The 21,682-nt window shown below is 43.0% G+C and overlaps 2 protein-coding genes across 2 annotated transcripts in view; one reads left to right on the top strand and one right to left on the bottom strand.

The window, feature by feature from the left end:
- LOC116849975 overlaps positions 1–13,904 on the bottom strand; it is a 41,886-nt gene extending 27,982 nt beyond the window's left edge. Inside the window, exons 1-2 of the mRNA XM_032827707.1 lie at positions 13,724–13,904; positions 13,422–13,569 (exon numbers count right to left, since the gene is read on the bottom strand). The gene's annotated coding sequence lies outside the window, so the exon portion shown is untranslated. The remainder of the gene's footprint in view (positions 1–13,421; positions 13,570–13,723) is intronic.
- LOC116849974 (uncharacterized protein DDB_G0284459) overlaps positions 3,122–21,682 on the top strand; it is a 34,284-nt gene continuing 15,723 nt past the window's right edge. The window contains exons 1-2 of the mRNA XM_032827702.1: positions 3,122–3,430; positions 20,161–20,204. Of these exons, the coding sequence (XP_032683593.1) occupies positions 20,168–20,204 (37 nt within the window). The 5' untranslated portion in view covers positions 3,122–3,430; positions 20,161–20,167. The remainder of the gene's footprint in view (positions 3,431–20,160; positions 20,205–21,682) is intronic.

The following is a 21,682-nucleotide window of genomic DNA, read 5'->3' as shown; positions in this document are numbered from 1 at the left end:
TCGAGTTCCAGATCGCCCGAGAATGAATGGAACTCACATTTCCTTGAATTTTCCCCGTTAATGCTTATCAAATTCTCGTCAGCGCGACGAAATTATCCTCGATTATTGACTAAATGTCAAACAGGCTGCAAGAAGAAAAGTCAAACTACCCGCGAATTTCCGGGAAGTAATTTCGCGTTTCTGATATCGGGATAAATGAATTATTTTAATTGTACTCGACGTGTGCCTCTCGCACGTTATGTAGCGTTATGCAACGGACGCAAGACGATTTTCCCGTGCGACGTTACGTGACGTAACGCGAGAGGTAATTCTTCCAACCAGTTTGCAATGATTATCGCGCTCCCGCGGGAAGCTTCGCACACACATACACCGCCGGTTTATCGCAGTTTCCCTCAAATGTCACCAGAAGTCATCATGAAACACGACATACGGATTCCGGCGCTTACTTAATGTTGCGTTAACTATCACTGCGACGTTCTAATCTCTCGCCGAGCTTCACGTTCGTTTTCTAATGAGAGATCCTGTTACTCCCTTCGGTATCGGCGACTTTGTTATGCACCTGCTGCGCGCGACCCTGAGAATAATTTATTGAGAACTCGAGGATACCATGAGGATCCGCGAGAAGATTACGAAACTTAGCGACGGGAAACCTAGTTTTTCGCAGTTTCCCGTTTTTCAGGGAGTGTCCTCATCGGCGAGGGAACACCTCCAAGATGTGTTCACTCGGTTGCTAAACGGTTTGAATTCGATAAAAAGTTGCGAACAATCGCAACTTTTTATCGAACAAAGTTGCAACGCTTCATGTAGTCAGGATCAACCGTAGTTATGCAAGAATGACCCAGCTCGCATGAAACACGTTTCAAACTAAATGAGGGTAAAAACTTGATGCACGATTTAACAAGATTATGCATATAGATAACACCGAGGGTTTTCGCAATCGTTCAAGAAGTTAAGCACGGTAGATTTTCTTCTTTTTAAGAGTATTCATCGACAAGCTTGACCCTCAAAAAGTGAGTAAAGAAGGTGCAACTAGTAAACAACGGCGTAACTAGTAGAAAATAAAAACCCAGCTACCCATAGGACTTTTTTGTTTTATGTAGAAATACGTATGGACCACCCATTGGTAAGGAAAACTTAAAAAAGGGGAGCCAGTAAAGCCAATTTTTGGGCCATGAATGTCGCACTTTCTTGATGAAATATTAAATATTTGTATTTCGTAGTTGAGGTTGAGAGTTTTCCGAAACGTTCTATAAAAACTTTTTTATGTTAGGGAAAACTAGAGTTACGAGCCTTCAAAGTTTGGGTAATGAGGCCCACAGAATGGGCAATAGTAATATTTGCTTCTTCATGAGAATAAATAAACTTTATGAGAATTGAATAAACAATTTTTATTACATTTATATGTGTTTGTAAATCTGTGTGTGTATGCTTTTGTTAGTATGATTATATATAAATATGTGCATATATTCTTCATTTTACTCTCCTCTTTTTGTATACGGACTTGGGACCGTCAATGGTAGAGTTACTTTTTTTATTTTTAAACCGATTTTTAATTTTTGTTGGTTTTTCATCTATTTTCTTAATTAAAGTTTTAATTAAATATAGCTGCAAATAGTACTTCTAGAGTTTGCTTACGAAAGTAGAATAATTTTTTTATATGTAGAATATATTATATATAGTTTTATAGTAGAATATTTTTTTATATATTTAATACAATAAAAAAAATAGTTTATTTAGTTTTTATAAAGAAGCAAATATTACTATCGCCCATTCTGTGGCCATCATTACTTTGAAGGCTCGTAACTCTAGTTTTCCCCAAAGTAAAAAAGTTTTTATAGGACGTTTTGAAAAACTTTCAACCTCAACTATACGAATATTTCATCAAGAAAGTGCAACATTCATGACCCGAAAATTGACCTTATTGGCCTTCCTCCTTTGATGTATTGAATCACTCTTGCGTAAATATGGCCAATTAAAAGCCACTGCTGACATATGTACGTAGTAATCACTTACGAAAATAAATAAAAATCGCTTCCGAAAATAATGTTCTCTTAATTTAATATAAGTTTTTTCCCTCAAATTTCTTGTATCAGAACCGACCATTACGCGTAGTGGCTTTCAATCCTGACAACATGAAACGTCGCAAGATCATCCAATAAAAGGTGCGAAAACTGTTTAGCGCGTACGAGTATACACGCAACCTACGACTATTTCGGCTATTCTTTGTCAGGGCAATAGCGTCCGACGTTCCACTTTCTCTCGACTTCTCTGATCGATCTTTCATACGAATCCTGCGAGGTGTGCACGCACTAGGCACTCAGTCAGTGACAGATGACGACGAAGGGACGCGGCAGGCAGTGGAATGCCCCTCAAGGCAGCCAACGACCTTTCGTGTACGCGAGCTTTAGGGGCCAGTTTATTAACTCACATGACAATAGCTGTCGAATATGCTCGCGTTACGCAAATGTCATAAAAATCCAGCTATTCAGACTGATCTTCTAGAACATGGGCCCTACACGGTCTCCTCTATCTATTGTCGATCAGCCAATCAGATGTGTATCTTTCGCGACAGTCGATCAATAACGAGACAGTGCAAGCCTCATAATGCCATAAATTAACCATTGAGACCATCTGCCGATCGCGACTACAATCATACGCGCGCATACGTCGGTCCGTCGTAATTACACGTCGTGACGGCTCGTTGCGAATCAGACCGATTCGGTCGGCCTCTCGGCCCATAAGCAAATATCACGATCGCGATTGCTGCGCGCAGCAGCGACAGCAGCAATGACCTTACCCGTATCGGCATCGGGCGCTTTTTCCGCGCGCCGTGTGTGCGAGAGTGTCGAGTTCTGTCAGGTGGCGACGCAGGTGTCTCCCGGCTACGTGCCGCGCCTGCTCGCGTGCCTTTCTCTCGGCTTGGGGCCTCGAGTCCCCGACCACGACTGCGACGGACCTACGCCAATGCGAGATCAGGCCCCGCGGACGCCAATGGGCCGCTCGACTCCCTCCTTCTCCGTCTTCGTCGTCGGTCGTAGAAAGCTCAGCCGGACGGACCGATGGTGGTCGGAGCGCAACGCTCCTGCTGCTGGCTTTTCCACTTCCAGCGCGCAGTCTTCTGGCCGGACCGGACCCGCGATCTCGCCCCGTACCCACGAAAAGCCGTCGTTTCGCTCGCGAACGGCGCCCACCGCACGCCACGAAAATTCGCAACGCCGATATTTCCCGGGCGCGTTTTCCGCCGGCCCAGAATCGCGTCGTTAGCGGCGAGCTGCTCGCAATTCGTCCGCGCGCTCTCTCTCTCTTTCTCTCTCCCTTGCCCTTGTACTCGGATTAGTACTCGGTGGAGTTGCTGTTTTCAAGTGCCAGTTGATGTGAGGACGGTGGTTACATGAGGGATTAGCGAAGAACTAGCGGAGCCGAGAGACAGGTTTGGCACCTTTTTCCGTACGCTCTCTAGATACTCGCGTTTCTCCTCGCCGATGCCGCACGCATAAGCGGAGAGGAGACTGCCGTGCGATTTTGAGGAATTCCCCGGTGTCGATTGCGCCAATTTGCGTCGAAGATATCGCGAATTTTCGCGGCTCCCGCGATTCTAGTTGCAATTCGCATGCGGTATATTGAATCGCACGCTTGCTTGTCCGTTTATGAGCGAGCGAGTGAACGAACGTTTTCATCCTCCGGTGAAACGCTCGATGCATAGGTTTTATTAATCTCGAGCGTGCAATTACGGTCTACTGCGGATCCGTTGCGCTATTTGTAGCGCGAGGAAAGAAACGGCGTGCCGACGAATTTAATGAAATTCGCATTGCCTCATCTAATCGTTTACCCCGACTGAGTTCTCAGCTGCTGCCCGCGGTGTATCAGAGTATCATCGTTCTCTTGCGACAATTCGCGCACGTTGGCCATCACAGTGCTTTCAAAGAAGACATTGCAAAAGAGCAAAACTTACCGATTCTTTCACTACACATTTCTTCTGTTCGCGATGATTATTCGTATTAATAGTTATCGTTTTGAAACTCGTCTCAAGTAAAACACTTCAAATTCAGAGTTAAATAAATCTTTTAGTTGAATCGTGATTGCAAATATCACTGATACCATAATTCAAGATCAGAAAAATTTAGACCTAACTCTGAAGAAAAATTTGAGGTTCGTGTTAATAATCGTTGCTTGAAATTCTTTTCAAGTGAGATATCCAGATTTGAGTTCAGGATTAGGTGAAAATTTCTCAATTGAGTCGCGATTGCATAGATATAATGTCACACATATTATATAATGTAACTGAATCCCTGATTAATCCCTGAAGAAAATTCTAAGGCCTCACATGAGACAAGTTTCAAGCGGCAACTATTAAATACTAGCCTTAATCGCGTCGTGTGGACGGCATAACTCTACAAGAATCGCAATAGAGACGTAGACGCGGTTGGCGAATAAAATTGATTCACGTGCGACGGCAGAGAGGACGGGGAGGGATGCGCAAAAATGCGAGCACGAGCTGCTTGGAGGAGCACATTAACGACAGGACTTTCGCTAGTGGCATCCTGTGCGCCTTCCTACTCGTGTGCGTTTTTGCATCCCGATAACGATGACAACGAGAGCGAACTGGTTTTATCGTTCGAATTCGCGACATCCGACTTTCCATTCGCGCGCGCGAAACGCGTCGAATTGCGTGGGCGCGAAACTGAAATTTCGCCCGAAATCGACGCGCTACTGCTCTTTTGTTCCTCCTCCTCCTCCTGCGCGTCTTGCATTTCTTTCTTGTCGCGCAATTTTCCGATACGCGAGCCGCGCGTATCGTTCCAGCGAAGTCACGAATTTCTAATCCGCTCGTCGAGGGAATCGCGAGTAACGAGAAGAGAGTTCCTCCGGCAGAGACGTGCACACTCGGCCGTCGCGCACGTGTGACGGCATGCACATGTATGCACTCGCGCACGCATGCACGCGAATTCACACGTACGCAACGGCACGCAGCGTGCGCTCGCTCCGCGAATCTCATTGCCGAACGAAAACTTTCGTCGCTGCGCGATGGTAATTTATACGTTTTGCCAGGCGGGAAATCAATCACACGCAGTTGCCGCGAGATAGCGATGGGATTTTCGTCGGTATCGCGAGAGATCCCGAGGAGGATAATGAGCGAATGAGCGAATTAACCGGCTGACGCGATAAACGTATAAATTGATCCGCGGATACGCACTCTGTACACACACGGGCCGGTAATCGCGAGAAAATTGCGCGATGTTAACGACGTTAATATTAATTCGCGAGCGCACTAAGAGAGAAAAATATTTGGAAAATTATTTATGGAGCATAAAATTTATTCGTAGAAATAAATTTTATTTCACAGAAATGAACTTTATCTCGCAGAAATCAACTCTATATTCCGCAAATTAATTTTCAGGTGTTCCTTCTCAGTGTAAACACAGAAAAATTACAGATTTTTTTTTCATATAAATCTTTTTCAATTTTGCTGTATTTTCAACGCACGAAAGAACGTCAATAAGATACGTTCTGTTAAGAAACATAGTAAGTTTCACTAGAATTTTATTATGTTCCGCCAGAGACAGAACAAATTTTTTAATATTATACTGACAAAAAAATACTTGAACATTTATTTCTATATAAGATGTAAAGTTTATTTAAAAAGAAATAAACTTTATTTTCACAGAAAAAATTTACATCCCATAAATATATTTTCAAATATTATTCCCTTAATGCACATTCTAGTTTCTAAAATATAAGTAGTACAAACGAAATGGAAAGATATTCAATTACTGCAGAATGTCGATTTTACTTCTCAAAATTTCAAATTACTAATTTTTGTTACAAGATTCTCTTCCTGTAAGTTCCCAGATAGTATCGCGGACGTTTGTGTGTCCAACGATACGATCGAGTCAATCAGATACGGATTAAGTACTGATGCTTCATTAATTTTACGCGAAGAGGCATTCCTCATGCTTTTCAAGCAATTGCATTTCAAGCGACTCCCTTTCGACCGAGTCACGATGGCATTCGCGATATCACTCTGACATTCCTATCGTGTTCTAACTTTTATTCAATTTTAATCGCGGATTAATCTAAGTCGAGAATTCACCGACGTGCTGGCAACCACGATTAGGTGGAGTAAGTTTTCCGTAACCTCGATGTGGTACCTCAATCGGCTCCGTTCTCTCTCTCTCTTTCTTTCTCTCTTTCTCTCCCCCCTTTCCCACTCTCTTTCCTCCGCTCGTGTAATTCATCGTCCGACTCCGCGTTCTAACGCGTCCACGTTCACTTTCAATCGGCGGATTCCGCGACGGCGATTGTATTACACGTTCGAAAGTGAATTTAATTTGCGGAGGAGCGCGTTAGAGGCGCGACACGCCTCTTGCCGAGCTCTTCTTGAACGAGACCCACCCTTTCCCTTCTCGATTCTGCACCAGCCGCTTCTCGCGGAGGCCACTCGTCGTAATCGCGTTTACAGCACCGTGACGCGCATTCCCACCGTATGGCGATTGCCCGAGATCTCTGCCGACAAGACAGACAGATCTGATCAGTCACTTCGAAATCGTCGCGCCTGCGTCACGTGAGTCGATCGATCGATCGCGTCCATCGAGACAGCCCATATGTCCCCGCGAACGTGCCGCGATCGGCACGCATATCGCAATATGCGCGAGAATTTTCGCCGCGCGCGAAACACGTCGTCGAAACACGTTACGTAATTAAAAAAGTTTCGTAACCGCGCGGCTCACTGCCGGCCCATTTTCTTGCCTCGCCGATATCGACGGACTGCCGCTGCTACAGCAATAGCAGCAGGAGCAGCGACGACGACGGCAGGAATGGCGACGGCACGTGCTCGGGCCGATGTGCCCCTCGCGGGATCTTTTTCATAAACAATATTGCACCGCGCCGCGTTACGACATAACCCATGCTCGTCGTCGCGAGCGGGAGCGCGGTCGGCTTTCTCCCGACACGCCGGTGGAAAAATAAACGATCGACTTCGCCATAATCGAGCGGCCGGATAGTTTTACGGCGCGATCCGTGATTCGCGCTCGAAAGCTGCACGAAAATCCGCTCTTGGCCGACGGTCGGTTGATCGATCGATCGATCGATCAGCCCGTCGCTGAAGCGGCACTCAGCGTACGATTTTCGGGCACTCGCGTCTCGAATTAAAATTTGCGACTTTTTAATTGACTACCTTTCAATTGCATATCAGGTTCTGGTAAACACTCCATGACATCATTGGGTAGATTCATAATTCTCCCATTTGAAATTTTGAGGAGATTTCATGTATACGAGTCAGAGGGAAGCAAACACTTTTTCTCATAATGTCTTCTACATTGTCGCTGCGTAAATATTTTGTTGCGTGACAGTCTTTGTATTTCAAAAAAGATTGATCGAGCTACGTATTGTCGATTTTCTTCTAAAAGCCGCAAAGTTATATAATACAAAAATTCTACTTTGCTCAACTTTATATTTGAAATAACAATTTTAAAACAATACTTTATAGCAAAATGCTATTACGTAAAAATGTTCAAAATAGGTTGTATTAGGTTTCGGAATATCAAAATAAGTGTTGGACAGAATAGTGAAGCTGAAAATGGGATCAAAATTTCGACCCGAATAGGATAAATAAGATCAAAAGATATAGATTTCAGAATATCAAAATAGGTGTTGAATGGAATAGTAAGGTTGAAAGTGCAATCAAAATTTCAACTCGGGATATTACATTAAGATAACCCAATATTCGCGTACAAAATATGATTTTAGGCCAAGCTTTGCTTGGATTCTCACACTGCGCGGGAGAGGAAACGCGTGTTACGGTGAAAAGACGCTCGCTGGAAAAGTGAGGCGGCAGTAAAATAAAACATCCCGCCGTTCATAATCGCCGAAGTAATTCCCTTCAATTGGAAATAATTGCACGGGAGAGGTACGGACGGCCGCAGGGACGGGAGTGAATAAAATTTTCATCGCCGACCACGGCACCGGCTAGCTCGGGTTACTCTCGGTATTCCAGCAACTGTTACTTTTATTATCCCGCGCGCCGCCGTCGCGCCGCGCGCGATTTCGCGGGGATAATCGCATTCGGTGAGAATTAATAAGCGATCAAGAGGACAGCCCGGGCAAAGGTGCGCGCCGAGTCGACGAACCTGTAACGCATACCGTCGGCTAGCCGCGCGAATAACGCGAGGAATAACGGTACGCGCGTATGATGAGTCAACGGTAATCGTTATCATATTGTGAGAGGTGAAAATTATCGCTGTATCGTACAGGCGAGCGTGATAAACACCCGACGAGGGTCAATGCAGCCGATAAAATATAATCTCGCCCAGCGAGGGTTGGGAGCGGATCCCCTGAAATTTTATTCTTGCGTATAGCATCAAAATGATTCTTCTGAAACCAAAAAGATATTCTATACGCAATGTCTTTCAAGTTAGAAGAATTTTGTCTCTTATCTATGAGCATAAGTCTTGTATTTAATTTAAACGTGGGATCAGCAATAATCCCATTCAATATCTTTCAATGATTCAATGATCGATCGATCGATCAGCGCGTCGCTGAAGTAGCACTCAGCGTACGATTTTCAGACACTCGCGTCTCAAATTAAAATTTGTGCTATTTTAATTGACATAAACTACTTTTTAATTACATATCAGGTTCTGATAAAAACTCCATGGCATCATTAGGTAGATTCATAATTTCTTTATTTGAAACTTTGGGGAGATTTTATATGTATGGATCAGAGGGAAGCAGTTTTTGAATCTTTGAATGATTGAAATTTTGTAACATATTTACGCTAAAGTATCAGATACTATATGATTTTCAGTCACTCGCGTCTCAAATTAAAATTTGTGCTATTTTAATTGACATAAACTACTTTTTAATTACATATCAGGTTCTGATAAAAACTCCATGGCATCATTAGGTAGATTCATAATTTCTTTATTTGAAACTTTGGGGAGATTTTATATGTATGGATCAGAGGGAAGCAGTTTTTGAATCTTTCAATGATTGAAATTTTGTAACATATTTACGCTAAAGTATCAGATATTATACTGAGAAAATATTTTTATACGATAAAAACCTTTGGTCCCCGTTAAATTGCTGTATATTTATTCTCATGTAAGTTTCAATATACAGAAGAAAAATAAACTCAAAACATGTTGGAATCATATATGACCCCACTTTGTTTAAAGATTTTTTTCTAATAAAAAGCATTTCTGCGTCAAGTGAACATATCTCTCTTGATTCGAAAGGAAAATTATTAGAATAATTTCTAATAGATTTCTAATTAATGGCCCACTCTTCATTGGAAGAGAAATACTCTGTTGGTAATAGTTTTCACTTAGAATATGGGATTACAAGAAGTAGCAACCAGAGTTGCTTTTCCTGGCTGTATAGCTATTTTTATCGATAACTGCCGCTCGATTGTTGTTCCTTCAGTTCGCCGTGAAGTCAACCGTTGTTCGTATGATGAATCTTGAGGTGGTGTCGATAGAAACCAGACGGCCATGTGAAGGCCTGTACTTTCCTGGCGTTTCGCCCGAGGATAAAACGAAATTTGACCAACAGCGCTTTCATAGTGAGATAAGCAGACCGAATACCGAGTCGAAAATGCGTCGACGAAAAAGTGTGTCATACCTCGTTTGCACGACACGCGTCTACTGCGTCTGTTGCGAGAGCCGTCTACTTTCGATGAGGACAGCCATTCGTTTCGCGCAATCCCGTGACGACAATGAAATCATTTATATCGTTTCGCGCAAACTCGTCTGTCGTCGCGACTTACAAAAGTCGTCATCAGAGCAGAATTGGAGAATGAGGATTCAGCAGGATTGCAGACTGAAACGCGACCAGTCGGGACAAAGCGAGCCACGATTGAAATTAGTCGATTCATCAAATTTTGATCTCTAATCCGCAGTCATCACAATCTATATACCTAAAAAAATATATATAATCTTATGCTTAGTATAATCCTCTTATATCCGACCTCAATATGATTCTTCAATTAAAATCAAAGAGAAAATATTTTAACACCTAAAAATGAAACTCTAGTTGCAAAGTGCTAGTTCTTGTAATCTTATGTTCTAAGCACAACTTTTACCGAAATACTTTTCTTTTAATGAAGTAGACTCTATATATTATTGATTCAAAATCAGATATATTAATAACTTTTTTCCTTTTTACAGTCAAAAGAAACCAGGAAAAAATTGGTTGTATCAACGTGAAGTTTGGTTTTAATGAAATGCGTTTTGGTTGAAGGACATAGAATTTCAGTGTATATGGTGTGTAGTTCTTATGATCTAACCTTTTGGGTTGCAAAAATCCAGAAATTCCGTTTTTTCTCGTGTTAATATAACCAAACTTTCTTCTCCGTGTTGAAGTCTTCTCCGATCTTATAACTAAAAGACAAAATTCCCCTAAATTTAAAAATATTGTAATTTAGAGAATTTTTCTCCCGGTTCTAGAAGAATTTCTTTGAGGCCATACATGAGAGAATTTCGCCAAGGATGATATGCTATTATTTTTTGGGGCGCAGTACACACACTACTACTAACACTACTGACACGGGCTAAACGCGTCTTCGTGATTTTACATCCGTCGGAAGCGTCGAATGTTTTACATGACACGTTGACAAACAAATAGATAAATTTAAATGGATGCTTTTATTACCGTCCTAGTTTAAGTTATTATATACTACTATTCTAAAGATAATTCTAAAGAATAAAGTTATTGTAACAATTCAGGTCAGGAATTTACCGAGGCAGAAAGGAGAAAAGGGAAAAGGAAGAAATAGAAATACAAGAGAGAAACCTCACTTAAGATAAATGAAAATAAGAGAAAAGAACCCGCGCGCGCGCGCGAGAGAGAGAGAGAGAGAGGGAGAGAAAGAGATTATACAGATCGGAAGCTACAAGTGCATTACACGACACGTTACACCATAGAGCAGTTTGCACACGGTGAAACTTACAACGTAGTAGGAAGCGCCACGCCGCCGTAAAATATCTCTTATATGAGCCCCCGTCGCTCTCATTGTGCTCTCCTCTCTAACGAACAATCGTTCGCACGGAATAGGAAGAGCAGGAAGACGATGGCGGCGCACCGGCTTCACGACACATTAATCGCGCTAATTATACTCGGAGCAGGTCTCCTTCTCCTCCTCCTCCTCTTCCTCCTCTTCCTCCTCGGGGAGAAATTCGTACGAGGCGGAGCGGAGGATCATCCAATTTTTTATCCTCACCCGCGCCCGTTCTTGAATAATAACTTTCGAATAGTTTCGCCGCTATCAGAACGACGCCCATCGGCGCCGGCGGTTATTAGCACTTCGCGCTTACATAAAAGCTCCTTGATGAAGCGTACAAAATGATATTAATCACACATCATCGTTTATTTAAGTATCTTTTACGTATAAACATGCGAGTATTCCCAAGTCGAAATCTTGATCCTACTTTCAGTCTCACTACTTCATTCAACATCTATTTTGACGCTAAAGAAAGTGAAATAGAAATTTCAGACATTATTAGGAGTAAATTGTATCATTGGAATTAAATATACCGCGTACGATAATCGAAGAAAAATCTCGATACGTGCGTTTAACATACTGGACAATTTTATCCTCACATAATCATATTAATATTAAAAAGTAATATTAGTATTTAATAGCACTAAGACTGTGCTTGCTCCTTATGTGCCTTTTCAAATCTTACTATTAGTTAATCTATTCGAGGAGGTTTCTATTATTTCGGTTTAAACTTATTTTGTTAACTTAGCTCCTACTGCGTTGTAGAATTCAAAGTTTAACATAGGGACAAAATTTCGACTCAAGTTCGCTTATTATTTATACACTAAAATTTGTATGTCCACTTTTTGGGCAATTCACGTCACTTCTCTGCATCATTTATACTTATTATACTCTATGTATCCTTTGTTAATTTACTTTAACTTTTGCCTGTGCAATCCAAAGGATACATTCGCGCTAGTGAAATATACAGAGAGTAATCGTCCGATTAAAAGCTGACAAACGGATATTTCCGATCAAAATATCGATAAATTTTTTTGTATCAGATTAGGAAATATCTGATGAGTAATATCGGTTGATAATTTTTGGATCGGTATCTGATAAAATGTCATTATGATCGGACATATTCGATTAAATTTAATCGGATATTCTCGGATAAATATTCTCATGAAAATTAATCGAAATTTGTTCGGAAATATCCGTTTGTTAATTATTCTCATCGAATAATTTCTCTCAGTGTACAATGACGTGGGCGTCGACAGTGGTCGCGCATCTCGATTCACTGGCGGGAATTTCGGCGCGGAACAGCTCTCGCGCGACGGCAGTCGTGCCGCATTATTTGTCGCGTGTACCTTACACAATGATCCCGCCGGCGCGGCTCTTACCGCGATACTTTACGGTCGAATAAATGTTATTCGCAGCCGAGAGTGAAATCATTTATTCCGGAGCCGGTTCTCGCGCGCGCCGACGATCGGCAAGAACGGCCGAAACACTTTCTGATCGGCTCGAGTTGGAGCGCAATTCTGCGCGTTGCCCCGACGACAATTTCCACCGAGGCCGAAGAGGCTCGATCGGCTGCGCAAAATCCGACGATAATGTGTAAGTAAAGCGCGCGACATACCGCGGCTGTCGGTATGTTACGGCGGCGTTCGCGATAAGCGCCATTATTCATCGCAGGCCGATCGAACGGTATATCTCTTTGTTGCGCAAGCGGTCGCTTTACGGTAAACGAGCCCGATTATTTTAATTCCGTGACCATTGGAGCGTACGTTCGAGCGGCCAGCGCGAGCGCGCGTTGGAGGCTAATCTCCGAATACTCTCTACCGCGAGAGATCGCGAGAGATCGCCGGTGTGAGTGCCGGTTGCGCGTTCGCGCGCCGAGTCTGCGCCGACGGAAGATATTCGACATAATTCCTCCGCACGCGAATGAACGATAACGCGTAAAAAATCAGCGGAAGCCGGCGGAAAGCTCATAAATGGATTATTGTCGAAGGATTTGAATTTCTAAATTCTAATTGGAGAAATCGCTCTACGTGGCGTCACAACGGAAGCTCGGCACGTGGAAGCGCGATAGGCCGCCAAGATAGAGCTCGAATTACGGCGCTTTGAGAAAATCTGACTCGCCTGCTGAGCCGACGGGGCGAATGATCGGGAGGAAAAATTGCCGGCCGCGATGAATTGCACTTCATGCGCCTTTATGCTTGCATCGCAGAGAGATAAGCGATCTCCCGCCGTCGTCCACTTTACTGAGTAAACAGTACTCAGTTTAAATGAAAAGAATTTTCATTTAAATGAATATATGTTAATAGTACGCACTTAATAAGTATTTGTTAATTCTTAGATTTTCTTGCTTACTACAATATTTTCTCCATGTAATCGAAACAATAATATAACAACAGAAGTAAAATTTCGTTCCCGTTTTACTCACCGTGCCGGCGATTCGAGTTCGTGAAGCACTTGAGCATCTTCGCGAGTGTTTACTTCCCTTCCGCACACAGTCAGGAAAAATTCCGTCTCGATAAGGCTTCCGAAAATCCTCTCTTGGCAGTTTGTCTCAGCAAATTCAATGTTATATTCTGAAATCAGATAGCGACCTGCGTTATTTACGCAGAATACTTACTGCGTGCGACCGGCGACGGTTCTTGGCCGATTATTATTAACGTTCGCTCCGCATACGTTCGCCTTGCACAATCGCACACTTTCTACCTACAGGACAAGCTCACAACTTACCACCGACGTAATAACGAATGCCCTGCGTGCGGATAACGTGATCGGCAAGGAGAAGAGCGTCATGGATTCGTGACCGGTCCGTCGCACAGTGCGATCGAATGAAATTTCATGTCTGAAAAAGAGTCCCGAGGTTTCAGCCGATTTTGATGAATTTTTTAATAAAAGCTCAAGAAATTTGGAACAACTTTGTCGAGCCAGAGTTTTGTCTCTTACTTCTCTTCTTCTAAATCAGACATAAAAAAGTTGGATGTAGAAATTTTTCAAACTTCTTTATATCTGATTTTGAAGAAAAAAAGTAAAAGATGAAAATCTGATTCGATAAAATTATTCTAAATTTCATTAGCTTTTATTAAGAAAAGAAGAAATATCGAAATCGATTCACATTTCAAAGTTGCAGCCTTTTTTGAAACATGACGTTTCGTTTGATTCCGCAATGACAGAAAAATGTTTGATATTTACAACTATAATCATATAGAGAAATAATTACTATAAATTATGGTCAAGACAACCATTTCTTAGTCAATTGTGCTGTAATTTTAGTGATAATAATTTTATATGCATGTTACTATTACTATTTTCGTGTTGAAACAACAAAAAATATAGTTGGTGTCAAATTAGGTCTAAACTATATTTTTTGGTTGTTTCAACACGAAGATAGTAATAGTAACATGCATATAAGATTACTGTTGTTATTTCATTTTCAAAAATATTAAGGTGAGGTTGTTGAGAAAATAATTTATGAGATATTTTACATCTTATAACGAAAAAGAATTACTAGGATAAAATATAAAATATTTCTAAAAGTATTTCTATTATTTTAATTCAGTACATTTTTACGCAGTATAATTAAAAAAATCAATTCATGTTAAAAGAACTATATGATTCTATTAAAAAAATTAAAGTTAATCTTCACATGATCTTAGCGAAATCATTAAAGATTAGGTGAGGATCATCATTATCTCTCTTAGAAAGTTGTATATTTTGAAATTTCACGCCTGAAATGCTAGTTCGTATTTACATTTCCAAATCATGTTGAACTATTGACTTAACATTAGACTGAATTTTAAGTTTTTCTTCTGATTTCTATATATGTTCAACTTTGTTTCAACAATATTTATTCTTATGTGTTGTATGTCATATATTCATTATGTTTCGAACGGCCTTAAAGATAGTAATAGTAACATGCATATAAGATTACTGTCACTAAAATTATAGCACAATTGACTGAAAAATGGTTGTTTTGACTATAATTTCTAGTAATTATTTCTCTATATGATTATAGTTACAAATACCAAACATTTTTCTCTCAGTGCGCCGCGCGGGATCGCGACCGGTCTGTATCTACTCGAAGTGGATACGGCAGACGCTGTCACGCGCGGAACCGCGCCTGACCCGATTCGATTTAGTTCACTGCAATCGCGTCCTGCGCTGTCGAAAACAGGCGCTGCAAAAAATTCGCGCGTTTTATTTTCTGAAACCTGTTACTTCCACATATTGCGGTAGACGTGCGCCGCACGGTCATTTCCCACTTGCGAAATTTCACGACTCGAAGATCAACACCCATAAGGCATGTAGTATATTTTGCGATTTGGCATATCTGGCGAACTTAAATGTCAATCACCGGTTGTAAATTGCGTAAATTTCGGCCCCGTGCGACGCTGTGTTAGGTTATTGAGCCGCAATTAATTATGCACAAAGTATCGGAGCGTGTTCACCGTTCTGGGGAAACCGTTCGAATGTTTGCCGTCTTAGATACACGGCGCAATCTCGCCTCGCTCCTCGTTGCGATTTCAGTAATGCGTGTTAACGACGCCAGGAGTGGTTTTCCGGAATAAGAGAGAAATGTACAGAAAGAACAAAATCTCTGTATCGCGCAATTCCGCGCCATAGTTTTGTATGTGCATGTGCGTATACATGCTTGCAACCGCATCTCCAATTAGCGTTTCTTCTCACCGTATCGCGTTACAACCGGCGTCGACGCGTGAGTTCTTTTCCCCATCGACGATTTTTCCGAACATATGACCCGATGGAGCCGCATGGCTCGAAGCACGCATTCGAAGCAGCGCCCATGAGGAAATGAAAGCCCGGCTGGCTCCCGTGTGCTCCGCTTTTGAAGGCTACCGAGTTTCGTAACCGTTGTCTTTCAATGCGACGCCCACTCTACAAATGTCGTCAGTCACAAGCGGAACAAGGCACTGCCGTAAATAATCATCAATTATGAGAAAAATAACGGAGGAAAAATTCGCGTGTTTTCCTCCCGAGATATTGTGCGGAAAGCGAATAGATTTCGCTGAAGTGAATTACCTTTTGCCGCGCATACGGAAAAAAAACTTCAGTTCATGTAACTGTCTGGAAGAAAAACTCGCTGACGAGAAATAATGCCTCTGTTACCGAAAACATTCGTCTGGACACTCGGATTAAAATTCGGGTAAGGTAACTCAGAACAATTGACCGAGTAGAAAGACTCTCCTGTAGGAAACTTTCTGTTCTTACAACCGAGTTGTTCATTTGGTTCCCAGATAATAGAAAATTCAGTTACACCAACGGAGTTGTTTTCTCCGCACAGGCCGCGAGGTCCGATTTGAGAGACCGAATCGATTGGGTCGACTGCTCGTACCGGCCATCATTTCCGGTGACCTTTCACGAGCGTGGATGACCGTTAGCCGTATGTCGTAACATAACGTAACTTACCGTAAGGTAACGTCACAGATAACACGTTCCAGACTTGGCGCGGAAAAGCGTGGATGCTTGATTAACGTGGTGTGAATGATTTTAGTGCATTGAATTAAATGTAGGAGGTCAGATGGAGAAAATTATGTAGGAGGCAGTACATGGATAGTGTGTAAGTGAAGGCGAAATAAACCGGGATTAGATAGTAGAATTCAGGATGGAAAAAATGCATAGATAATAGAGGTTATGACATCATGAGCAACCGGTTAGAATAGTAAATAATACAGTCAAACTTAAATTAGCATGGTGATGCAGAGGAAATTATCGATCAAGGAAATGTATAATAGAAGTGGTGATAGAAGACAAAAGTACACAAAAGGAAGAAGAAGAAGGAAAAAGAGAATTGTGGAATTAAGGAAAGTGTAATTAGATATGACAGATAGGGAGAAGGTATAGGTAGTGTAAAAGTTAGATGAAAATTAAAGAGATTGTGAAAGAGGGTTAGGTAATAAGAATAACATTATCAAATTAGAAAGAGGCAATGTAACTATATATAGGAATATTAGCAACTGGATAGGTAGAAATAAAGAATGGATGAATGTGTGTGTGTTTGAGGAATATAATTGTAAACCAAGTCCCCTTCTTGGTTGTGTAAGCTGAAGGAAAATGTACTGATATTCTCTCTGATACTAGGTAACACGTTTCACGCGTGCATACATGAGGAAGAGACCCTCCGCGAGAGAAACGCTCGATAATCGATCAAAGCCGTGGCTGATCGCGTTCAGATCTATCGTCCATCGTCTCCCGCGGTGCATAATTAACAAGCCGGAGCTCTCTAACGGCACGATATGGTCATACTGAGAGAGTTAGCTGCATTTACGGATGATACGCATCTCTATGACTATTTCTAATTAATAATACTATGAAGATCGTAAGAAAGACGAGAAAAGCGGTAAGCGGTGAATTAACACCATTGACAGCCATGGTGATCATCAATTACCGGCACTATAACTCAAGTAGAAAAATTTCCAGGAAAAACTGGTCATCAGAAATTGGTCAATAACTAGCCAGTAGTCGAAATTCTTGGCCAATTACTGTGCTGTTATTGACTAGGAAGAGGCCGCTACTTCTATTTGGGAATGTCGCTGCGCTTCAGCAACTTACGTATAACCAATTACTGTCTGCAACTGTATAACAAATTAACCATCGGCGTACAATCGTATTTTTTGGGACATACAATCTAGGTCTGTCAGACCAACTTTGAACTATCATAACTTTGTTGAGTCAATATTTTTGGACATATTTTTTTCAGAGGTACGGAGAAGCCTCGGCTGTAAGATGGCAGATAAAATGAAAATCTGCAAGCAAATTTGCACTATTTCAAAACTTTTTCGAATCTTTCACGAAAGTTGTTTTCGCAGACCCAGCATTGTACACGCGTCAAGTCGATGGAACGAGCTAACTGACGTACGCATCGCAAATTGCGTCTACCTTACCGCACACATTCGGTGGCTCAAACTTGAATTGAGCATTGGAACGATTGGTGGAAATCGACAGCGACAGTCAACGAGTTAAGTATCGGCGCGCGTTGCGAAACTCGACGAATAATACGTATTCCGCGGCATCGAAAGCGTGACCGTGCGGAATATATTCGCGAATTTCATTTCGAGAGCGCGGCGCGGCTTCAATTTACGCAGCTTCCGGATAAGAGTGATCTGCAATCTGACGGACAGGAGAGGAGACTTCCCATGTTCCTCGCGTGTACGTGAGAACTCGTCCACGTTGTGACACGAAACAAGAGGAACAATTACGAAAACTTGTGTAATCGAATAATATGGTCTTGTGCAGCTGCAGCCAGCGGGTGGCGTCCTTTTACCTCTCCCTCTCTCTCTATCTATCTGTCTATCTATCTATCTCTATCTCCTTCTCTTTCTCTCTCTCTTTCTCTCACTCTCTTCCTTTCCTACTTTTACAGAAACGATAAGGATCGCGCTCTGGGAACTGGAGCGCGATAGCGCGCTTAATTAATGCGAGCGTGTGCGGCGCGGCGAGTATACGTTTGGCTCGAGCGCTCCACATTTTTGTGCGGAAACCGAGAAGAGCGTAGGAGATCGCGTGTGTTTACGTTCGAAAAATCATGCGCCGGCTTTCCGCTTAATTAAGGCCGACAGGAATTGAAGTATCGCATTACGCGCATGTCTGTTGCAATCGTAATCAAATGCCAACTATCCTCCCTCCCTGCGAATCTCTCGAGATCAAGTCGTTGGCCGCTGCAAAGGTCACCGATCGCCGATGGAAATTTTTTGACTCGTAAACGACTTGACACGACTAGTCGCTCGAAGCTGCAGCGCATTCGCGGTCTTTAACCGCGTCAAGTCCAAGTTTGGTTATCCAATTCGACAACACTAATTCAACAGCCGGCAGCTCGCCGGATAACTTTCACCGGAACAAGCGAAAGAAACAAAATCTCAAAAATGCGACGACACCGGCGCACCACCTATGCCACCACCTATGCGACCCAAACCCCGGGGAAAAATCAAGGTCGGCCGTTGTCTCCGCGTGAGGATAAGTTTCTGGCAATGTACGATCGTGATCGATTTCATCGCGAATAAAAATTGCGAGCGACCAACGGCGGCACGCGGATATGAGCCGCGTGCGCAAGAAACCTAAAATTCCATGGCAACGTGAATTCAAGGTCCAGGGAAAGGATGGAGTGTACCCGGGGGGACAGCGCGGTAGAACCCGACGACCGTAGACTCGCGTGATTGTCTAGCACAACGAGTTGTCGAACCGGCCGACATTACCGCATCGGGCGTCTCTGCCGAAAGAGCCGACGGCTGTTCTCCAAAGCGCGAGCTTGCGCTTCCAGGAGCGTTGTGCTGGGCCTTAATTATCCATTCACAAACCGTTAGCACACAAAGTCACACCCGGCATTACGTGATCGCGCATTTATATAACACCCACATTATCCTGGCATTATATATATGGTTAGCAATGGTGACAGCACAGAGAAAGTTCCCTATCCGTTCCCATATGCTCGAGCACCTCTCCGCGAAGTCTACGCGGCGCGCTGAGACACCGCTTCGATTATGCCTGCCGATGTCGGCAGTGCCGTGCGATCGTCGTGTGACCCCCCCCCTCCCCCCCGTGGCATTTCATCGACATGTGTTGCAAGCAGAGCTCTGCAAAATCAAGGCCCGGCAATGCTAATGCCCGATTCGGGCTGATTCATTGTCAAATGTAACCTGGCTTCATTCTGTATATGCTCTTTGCTGAAGTCACACCTGCAATCTGCTTGTTTGCTGGCCATCAGTTTAAATTGACAAGAAAACAATCAGTTCCAAGCACGTTCTGACTTTGCCAAGGTTGGATACAGCGCGCGAGAGGTTATATTTGATAATGAATCGGATTGGATCAAGACTTGATTCGCAGGATGCAGCGTAGAGTTTATATGAAAAAGAAAACTGTAATGTCTTCTACGTGCAGGACGTAAAAGCTGACACGATAAAGAGGCTGAGAAAGATAATGTTTCCGACAGCGTCGCGCGTACAAAGAACCTGGGAACTCGAGATTTCTTACGTGATTAATACTTAACGATCAGTTGCAATGAATTACTAGAGTTTTTATGGAATTTCCAGCCGCCACCTCGTCGCGAGAGATCGCATCGAGATCCGCGAATAATAAGTTACCGGGGGAATTCTCTTTGCGTCGCATAGAATTTAATTACGCTCGTGATAATTACGTGATAATTGCTCTATCTGTTGCAGTGCCAACATGCGGGAGAAACGATGGCTGCTGCTCGCTCTGTACGGTAAGCACGACAATTTCCGTCCGACGATGATATCCAACGTCGGCTCCCCGATATTCATACAAGAAATTATTCGATAAGAAATTAATAAACGGATATTTCCGATTGGAATATCGATAAATTTTTGTATCCGATCAGAAAACTTCCGATGGGAGATATCGGTTCTTAATTATTTGATCGGTTTGTCTGATGAATTGCCATCATAATCGGAAATGTTGGATTAAATTTAATAAGGATATCCTGATCGGATATAAAAATTAATCGGTATTTTGATCGGAAATACCTGTTTGATAATTTTTTATTAGATAATTTCTGTCAATGCATACTTATATTCGATTTCTACTATTTCTTAAGATCCTGTTTAACGTGCTTCACAAGAAGTAAGAATCCTCCTCTCTTTCTCTCTCTCTTTCTCTTTCTTTCTTGCTGTTCGTAACGTTCTTAGTATTTTTGGACTTTCCACGACCGCGGAGGAATGCCGAAGAGACAGTGGACGACCTTCCTTTCCGTCCCGGGAATCTCGGGTCTCGCACTGATCGATTCGCGACTGCTCATATAGTGTGAGGAAAAAGAAAGAAAAATAAGGAGACCCACGCGACAACGTCGACGACCTTTCGCGATGAGCGCGCACGAGATCGAATCGTCGAATAATACGAGGGAATCGCGAGAATTTCACGAAACACTCAAACACTCGAAACCGCGCTCGAGAGTGTCGACGGCTGCTTTGAAGGAACGCGTTGTACGCCTCTCGCGTACGAAAGGCAGGCCAATTAATTTTGCGAATCGCGCGCGCACTTTTCTCCCGTATTTCACTTGCACGCGATCATTAATGTTAACTCAAGGTCCATAAAAAACAGGTTTTACGGATCGTCAGAGGAGAGAAGAAGAAAGAAAAAAAATAAATACCGAGGGATAGACCGAGCGCGCGCTTCGAACGGTCTCCGACTGCCAACGAGATGACAATCTTTTTATCTGGCATCAGAGAGCGCTTGGTATTCATACCGCGAGCGGGATCGCGCGTATACGATTTGCACAGGCGAAGGTAGGGTCCCACCAGGCGGAGGGAGAGACCCGTCGTGAATGTCAAAAGGATCGTTCGCATTGTCCCGCGGCGAGGTTTCGGCCGGCGATCCCGAGAACGACGTCCCGAAAATTTCAGACGAGACGATCGCCGAGTGTTCATGGCGATGAGACGGCGAGTCAGCCTTGTGGAAAACGGAACGGAGGCCGAGGAAAATTGCGCTAAGAAGCAAAGCGGCACGACGCGGGCTCGCCGACTCGACCTGTTCCTCGCATTGCAGCGGTTTCAATCGATCGATCGATCACGCAGTGATGCAAATGTGTGCGTTAACATTTAGAATGTTTCCTGACATTTCCGCGGCGAGCAACGCCCGATCGGAGGTCTCGAAAATCGCGCTCGAAAGTTACACGGTGTAACAGTCCTGTCCGCCATTTTTACGGCATCGTAAAATGTTTACGAT

This window comes from Odontomachus brunneus, unplaced genomic scaffold (genome assembly GCF_010583005.1).
Source record: "Odontomachus brunneus isolate Ranch 3 - 2012 unplaced genomic scaffold, Obru_v1 Obru_scaffold_130, whole genome shotgun sequence".
NCBI classification, from domain to species: domain Eukaryota; kingdom Metazoa; phylum Arthropoda; class Insecta; order Hymenoptera; family Formicidae; genus Odontomachus; species Odontomachus brunneus.
Note: the sequence above shows the minus strand (reverse complement) of the source record. Positions and strands in the feature narration are given on the sequence as shown.